Here is an 8,390-nt window from a genome sequence, read left to right as displayed (position 1 = left end):
TCAGCATGCAAACTCCTAGAGGATCCTAGCAGTGAAGGAGATAAATTGCATGGAGAACGAGAAGAACCTAGGGACAACAACTAGGATCCCTGCTGGTTTGTAAATCATGGAGATGTGTGTGATAGCTGAGGCAGGGAATTTGAGGCTGAATCTGGAGCCAGAGTACTCAGTGGTGGTTAAACGATCCTTCTATCCCCAGCTGTGCTGCAGGTTCGGTGCTGCACGATTACAAACTACATCTTGTGGCTGAAGGAGCCTCTTCTTCAAAGATACTTGAATAAAAGGAATCTTCTGTTCCCTGGCCACACACCCACTCCGGGCTGACAAAAGCTTTGTGCTCAGGTAGAAGGATGAAGATTCCATTCCTTGTTCAGTAAGTGTAGAATCAGTGTGGAATCTGAATGTGTTACCTAAAAACTGAATATAAAATAAATCCAGAACCAAAGGCATGGTTTGATGGACCAAGATAGAAATTTTGGATCTAAAAACAGCCTGATTTTGCACTAATTCAGGGTTTTTTTTCCTCTGGTTGTGCACTGAAAGATGATACCAATTACTAGCAGGCTATTTACGACATCAGAGTAACTACAAAATTGAATATCCTGGATTTATTGAACAGTAACTATTTACTCAATTTTGGAATTTCACAATACTTAATTTATGTAGTCTTCTAGTATGCGTGCTAGTTTTAATTTGGTGACATTTTATAATCATTCATAGTAATGGAAAAATGTGAACTCTGCAAACATTCAGACAATGCTAAAACTCATCTTCCTAACACAGCCAAACCAATAGCAGCTTCTGCAAGTGAAACATCATATATTTAAAACTTTTCACTTTATTAATAATAAATTAATCTGTGGCATTACCAATAAACAAAACACTAAAGATACCATGAGCAGATTGTCTGTGTAATGATCTGAAAGGCAACATTATCACTACCTTCATAAAAACTGGAGAAATGCCAATGAACTTATATACATGTACCAGTTTTAACCATATGAACATAAAGCAGAAGAAATGTATTTCCAAGTTTCTCCAATTTTTTTGTTAAGTAAGGCAATAATAAAAAGCACAGCATCACAATTAACTACAACTAGGTACTGAGCCCTGACATAATGCAGTGCTTAGAGGAATGTGCAAAATAAACACCTTGATTTGCATTTTGATTCTTTCTTGTGTAAAATTAAAAAACAAACAACACAAAGTCACAACTCTTCTTGATTCCATTGTCCGGAAAAACAAAAGCGAAACTGGGAGAATCCAGATTGCCAAAGATGTTCTCTCTCAGCCTGTAGTACCATTTGGAATATCTTGAGCATCTGCTAAATGTAGTTTTTGGCTGAAGCAAATCATTAAGGAGTAACACTTTCACATACAGATAAGGCATGAACAAGACAGCAGTGTTACATGAAACTCTGCTTACTCTGTTCTGGTGAGTCCTATCGTAGGTCCCCACCAGTAGATTAATATTTCTCAATGAGACTTGAGCATTACACACCTCCAGCATTAGCCTGTGGATCAAGGGTGATGGCAGATTATTTTTATCCCTATTACATATTATTATCACATTCCACTTGTCCTCTTTATGAAGTCTGCCTTTAACAGCTTTCCACGGATATGCAGGGAATGTAGATATCAGTGCAGGATCTAAGCCCCAGAAATTACAGCCTCACCTCCTCAATGCATCCGCAGTGTGTAACAACAGAAATAACCAGATTGCAGAGTAAACTGAGTGCTACACTCCTCCACTCTCATCCTGGCTTTATCAAAAGCACAGTGTAAAAGACAAGCTGAGACGTTCAGCTTTATCTTCTCTATGGGCTAAGAGCACACATTTGTTCCGTTACCTAAGCTCTGCTGAAGTATCTCACCCTAGAAATAAAAAATTAGGTCAGTTCACTCTCCACAGTCAATCAGTAATAACCACACATGTTTCTAGAGAAAAACTATAAGGTCATAGAATTCACTTATCAGTGGGACAGATGCCTCTGAACATTGTTGAAGGAATATTACTATGGATGTTTGTTCCAGAATGTCTCAATAACATACATGTAGAAAGAAGCTGATGGGCTTTGCCACTGACAACACACTGTGGTACAGGGAAGCTAAATAAATCACCAGATGAAAAAACCAACCCGTAATTAGATATATTAAGATACAGTCACTTATGTATTGGAAGAACCTAAAAATCAATGGTATATTATAGCACTAATTTAAAAGCACAGCATCACAATCAACTACAACTCTAGGTACTGAGCCCTGACATAATGCAGTGCTCAGAGGAATGAGCAAAGACCTGAATTTGCACTTTGATTCTCTGTTGTGTAAAATTAAAAAACAAACAACACAAAGGCATTACTGAAGCCATTTGACTCTTGTAAAAACATTGGTTATTAGGGAAACATGCTACAATTTGACTACAGTTAGTAATTATAATGCAAAATAAACATTTTAGGAAAAGGATACATAGATGAATTTAGTTCTTCTAGCTGCAATATAAATAGAAATTATGAGAAAGAGCACTTCTGTTAGTCAAAGAAATGCAACAATTATGCTGGTATGCTGAAATAAATACATTAAAACAATGAAGGAAATAACTAAGTTTGCACTGAAATGTATGGTTTATTACAAAAATCAAACCTACACTGAATTCTATACAATGAGCTGAATTCCAAATTAAGTTTAAATCTCCTGATCTCAAGAAATTTGAAGAAATTTGAACAGTTCTGGGTTTTATGGAAATACACTAGACAAAGTGTAGAGCATACAGATCTTGTTATGTGTCATCTTCCCCAGATGTAGGAGGATGGACCACAGGGAAAGTGGTCATAGTTCCCTAGTACCTGGGCTGTCCCTAAGCAGGCTGACACTCAGGCAGCTTGTAGCCAGCCTGCTCCCCTCCCCAAAGCAACCAGCAGCTTAACAAATGAAAACAACCCCGTGTTTTCTCAAAACCAAGAAGAGGGCAGGGCATATGTTGGTTCACTGAAGAGCCACATTCTCCCCAGCTGTAAATTGCTGCACACACAGGAGCAGTATTTTCCTGAACCAAGCTGTGTTGTGGGCCAAGTTCCATGATTTCTGCCTTCCCAGTACTTACATCAGACAGCAGTCTATCCAGGTTGGAATCACTGGCTAGTTTTCTTTTATCTTCAGGGAGTTCTTCCATCTCCCCATAGAGCTCCAGATTGAGGCGAGCAAGTTTCTCCTGCATACTCCGCACGTGCTCCATCTGCTCGATGGAACATTCATTTCCTAAAAGGACAAGCAAAAACTTTATATAAAGAAACCCAAGAGAGAAAATGAAGGTGTGAAGATGCAGCTTTTTACATCAGAGAATTTAAACATCAAATGTACAAGTAAATTTGCTTTCTTGATGATTTCTCACTGTTTCACTATTGAAGTTTCTGTCATCCCATTTGATGTTGTGTTGTGCTGAATTTACAATGGCTACCCCATGTCCTAAGAGCTTTTTAGAATGCATGTGGTTTTTCTATACTCTTGAATTTTTCTCTGATTCAGAAAAGCCCTAGTTTTTAACTTAAAATACGATCAGAATAAACCTTCTTTCCAATTCTGATTTATCTGAGGGTCACTTTCTTGTATAATACAAACTTCTCAGGTTCTTTTGTAAAATCAGTGTGGAATTGACACGCTGACCTGACACTAAACTTGCAAAAGTACACATGTATTTTTCTACTTAGTACAGGGGAGAAAAGAAAGCAAAACTGTGTAATGTTTCTTCTAAAACCTCTGTCAACTCTGAGGCTGTAAAAATACTAAGAAGCTAAGACAGAAGAGTAACCTGGGTAAAATGCAGCTTGCATTGAATTTCATAGAAGTTGTTACCGATAGGCTTAAATGTTCCTATGCAACAAAACTGGGTGCTAAACACAGTTACTTCTTCCTACGCTATCATAAATAAGTGGCTTTAAACTTGGTATCTTAAGGAAAGGTGCTTCCATGCTGGAAGGAGTAATGAAATGGCTTATATAATCTCACAACACAGACAGCCTAACAATGGGACTGTAATTTTAAAATGCAGTAAGATGTATTAATTATGTTGAGTTCATGTGGCAGAGTCCAACTGACAGCTGGCAGTCTATCCATGCAGCACACCTGTTTGCAAATGTTACCACTGTACAGCTATAAAAAACAACTATTGTACACACACAGTTCATGCACTTACCAAATGCTTGAAGTTTGCCAGAGTGGAAGTCATTCAAGAGACTCAGAAGTCCCCTTTCCATTTCCTGGACATCTGATACATCTGTGAGGAAAGAATGCTGGATTGGTGCTGCCTGTGCCCCTTTTGCTTCACCTCCTGGAGGTTTGGCTTTCTCTTTGATTATGCTAAAAGAAAGAATAATTGAACAAAACAAATATTACTTTCAGCTTTCAATTTCACTGTAAATTTGAAATGTAAGGAAGTGTACATCTGAGCTTTGAAAATTAAATGGGAAATACATAGTGCCTATTTCAGTCACTGCTTTGAAGATAAATGCTGGACCAACCCACTTGTCTTAAAAATAAAGATCATCACCAGCTCAACGTTTTGATACTGCAAAATGAAGGGTTCCAACGATAATAGTAGGGACCATCAATTGACCACACATCTGTGATGGCCACCTTAGTAACCTAAAGTGGGCCAACATCACCATGCTGTGACACATAGGGCATTAGCACAGAAAAGACCAACCATTACCCCAGCACAGTCATGTTCACCACTAACCCATGTCTCCAAGTGCCACACTCAACGTTTTTCTAACATTTCCAGGGACTGTGATTCCACCACTTCCTCAGGCAGGTATTATCTACAGAAAATCACCCAAAAAGCATCTGCAAGCCAGAGAGAAAGCCCCTCAAAAATCACACTCTCCTCTTGTCACAAACACATATAGACTGCAACCCGTGTGGAAAACAGCTGGTTATAAGCTGTGGAATGTGACCTTGCCTCCAAATAAACTTTCCTAGAGCTCTTTCTTTCACCTCACAAATAATACCACAATTTTGTAAATCTCACTATCAAAACCACTCTCCCACTACTCTAATATACCAAATGAAACTAGTCCATGCCCAAACATCAAATTGCTAAAAATTCTCTACAGCCCTTCCTGCAAGAAAACCATCAAAATTCCTGGATCCCATACACTTCCCTCTAAACATAACATTTATTCAGAGCACCACATGCCCACAGAAACTACATGGATGAAAATTAATAACCATTATAAATCCCCATGAACACACAGCCAATATGGAAACTAAACACACAGATACCAGTGAGAAGCAGCATGTTCCATCTCTGACCCAAAGACAGACAGACAGCATCCTAATACAGTTTATGTAGGAGGCTGTCTTGCAGCCTTCACAACCCAATCCATTGAAAAAATCTGAGCCTAAAAATTTGAACTTTGAATACTGTGGGATATTAAAAAAAAAAAAATCACAGACTTAAAAAAGAGGCTTTAATTAGTGAAGATAATGGGGTTTCAAGCATAGCAAGCCCCACCTTTCCCATGCTCTGCAAGTCATAAATTCTCTCTTTCTTATGGGAAATAATAATTATTTGTCCAGCCCCAAGAGCTTCTGTAGTCTATAAACATCATATAGACTATGTGCTGTAGAAACAACCAGCAGTATAACAATCACCATATCCAGTTCAACTCAGAGCATGACATCTCAGTTTAGGTTCTGTTTCAATTTCAGACTTAAAGGTTTGTACAACAGAGAGCTCATCCGTTTTTCCCACCTGATTCTGACATTTAATAAAATACACTACTGCTCTTGGAAAATTTACTTCAGTGGATTCTTGCAGCTCAAGTGAAAATTAATTACTCTTACTCCGTTATCACAACAGCAGTTCATCCTCACATTATGATGTCAATTACCTCTCCTGCTTGGAAAGTTCAAACAATTGTCTGTATTAGCACTGCTTGGTAAGTTTAACAATTATGCAAGAATGGCCAGAACTTAAAGCAAAAAGGACATTTTCTTCTCTAAACAACCTTGTGGACTGCAAGAAATTATTTTCTAGTAAGTCCCAGGAGAATGTTGAGACTTGAGCAGACTGTTCAGTCAACTGCAGAAACCATCAATTTATAGCACATTAGTATTTACTAATACTTCTGTCTAAGTATTAACACAGCTTTCCTGAAGAATAATGTACAGACTTGACATTGCAGAAATTCATTATTAATCAGGCCAATACTGCCTCCTTCAAACAGACACTCTTTGCTGATGCTGACAGTTCTGTATTTAATCTTCAGCTAAAACTCAGGTCAGTAAATTCTGCTGCCTCTCTCCAGCTAACATTTCACTTTAAAAATCCTCTTCATTTATTTACCGACTGTGTCTGCCACAGCCATATTTTCTAACACGCAGGTAAATTAATGCTCTCAAACTGAAACAGGCAAAACACAAACTATTCTGATGTGGTTCTTTACACAAGATGCTGCCCCAGCTGAGAGGCTCCCAATCACAAAACACCTGGAAATTCCAGTTCTAGCTCATCCTGTTCAATTTACATCCTTCATTTCCTGCCATACTTGTCAGTTCCGACCTTGCAGTCATATAGTATTTTATTTGTTGCTCACACCTGTACACTGGGGCTCTGCTATCTCCCAGATGCCCAAATCTGGTCACCTAACTCATGTCTTTCACAAGTCTCCAGTCACATCAGGCTATACCCTGCTTCAGCTAATTTGTTGTCAGTGAGTCTACAGCATTGTGTAACATTTCTTTAAGCTTACAAGAAGAGTGTAAGACACCTTCCTTTGCTGTAAAATAACCATTATATCGTGTTAAACACAAATGTTGCTAAAAAAGGATACATCATCAAAACTTTTTACAAGTCTGAAACTCTTCCATCCCAGCCAATCTAAACAACCTTTAGACTATTTTAGCATTGCCAAGTTTCTGGCTCTCACTCCCTCCAAGTCTGCAAATGCACCGAGCTTACCGTTTTAACTTTGGTTTTTGTACGGCAGGCTGTGGGGCAGGGTTGGAAAAGGCTGTACTTTTACTGACTGGCACTGAGCTTTTTTTGGAGTTAGCAACCTGAGCAGAGTGACTGGAAGATGATTTGGGGCTCCTCCTCTTGATCTTCCTTTCTTCCATTTTTTCCAATTCAGTGCATCTAGACTAATGTCTTGTCCTTCACCGCGAAGAAAAGAAAGTGAGAAACATCCATTAAAACTGGCATTCACAATAAAAGCAAGTGGAAATACAGTTCGTGGAAATGAAACTCGTAGTTCCTTCAGAGACGAGCAGTCACTCATTTCTGAGAACAAGAGAATCCACATTTTAGGAGAAGCTGCCTGGCCTGCTTGAGCAGTGGAAAGGGCAGGAATGAAAACCTCCATTAGCCAACAGGTACCTCCAGAAGATCTCAAGCATTGTGTCCCCTGGATTACGGCTAAGAAACACCACAACTGCCCGGGCCCGCGGCAGACAGAACGCCGACAAGGTGCTGTAGCACAGGGATGCTGCGACCTATCCCTGCCAAAGAACCTCCCCTGCTGTGTGAAAACTCAGCCGGTGGCGAGCTGTTGTTGCTGTGACACAGCTGCTGTTGTTACTGCTGCTCCACAGTTGTTATTACTATTACAGATGCTGGTGCCACACACTTGTTACTGCCGTGACACGCTTGCTATGACTCCCAGTTACCGGCGGGCCCTACCCAGCGCTGCCCACGCAGCCCACGCTGTGTGCAGTTACCGGGCGCTCCCTCGCCACCTCCCCGCTGGGGAAACGCCTCTGGCGGCCGGCACACCCCGCAGGCGAGCACGGCGACGTGACCCCCGGGCGCCATCACGGACCCGCCTCCGCCTCCCGAGATGAGGAGACCCCTGCGCGCAGCACGGGCAGCCCCAGCCGTGTGCGGCCGGAGGCTCGGGACGCGGGCTGTGGGGCCACGGCCGGGAGCGGCAGGAAAGCACCGGAGCCGCCCTGCCCGACCCCAGCCCCGCGCCCGCGCCCCCCGCGCGGCCTCGGCGCGCAAGTCCCGCCCCCTACCTGAGGGAAGCCCCGCCCCCGGAGCGCGCGCGGACCCCCGCGGAAGCGGCCGGGTCGTCCCGGCGCGCGAGTCACGTGACGGCGGGGCGGCCCGGCTGCCCCGCGAGGTGCATTGTGGGAGTCCCGCCCCAAGCCACCACCTTCCCCGCGGGCGGACTACAGCTCCCAGAATTCCTCGCGGCGTGGGGTGGGGCCGTGTGCTGACGTTCGATGGCCGTCACGGCCGAGGGTTTCTCCCGGGTTATGTGATCTGAGTCCGCACGTGTTGAAACACACGGGGGAAACCATCGCGCTGCCGAGCTGGTCCCTTTCCCAGCTGAGGCCGTGCGGTAGCACTCTGCCTTCTCCCCTGCTCACTCCATCTCCTGCCTGTA

The 8,390-nt window shown here is 42.3% G+C and overlaps 1 protein-coding gene across 1 annotated transcript; it reads right to left on the bottom strand.

Annotated features, from left to right (window-relative positions):
- Window positions 1-818: 818 nt before the first annotated feature.
- Window positions 819-8,123, bottom strand: CCDC28A (coiled-coil domain containing 28A). The gene is made up of 6 exons (XM_066178978.1): window positions 8,017-8,123; window positions 6,962-7,156; window positions 4,193-4,356; window positions 3,104-3,258; window positions 2,470-2,492; window positions 819-1,342 (listed from the first exon to the last, which is right to left on the bottom strand). Exons 2-6 carry the CDS (start codon window positions 7,117-7,119, stop codon window positions 1,288-1,290), a joined length of 555 nt encoding a protein of 184 aa, XP_066035075.1. The 5' UTR covers window positions 7,120-7,156; window positions 8,017-8,123; the 3' UTR covers window positions 819-1,287.
- Between the last annotated feature and the right edge of the window lie 267 nt (window positions 8,124-8,390).

The sequence above is a fragment of the Chamaea fasciata genome, unplaced genomic scaffold, assembly GCF_029207755.1.
Source record: "Chamaea fasciata isolate MVZ Bird 193981 ecotype frontalis unplaced genomic scaffold, bChaFas1.0.hap1 SCAF_3, whole genome shotgun sequence".
Taxonomy (NCBI): domain Eukaryota; kingdom Metazoa; phylum Chordata; class Aves; order Passeriformes; family Sylviidae; genus Chamaea; species Chamaea fasciata.
This window is presented reverse-complemented; position numbering and strand designations above follow the sequence as displayed.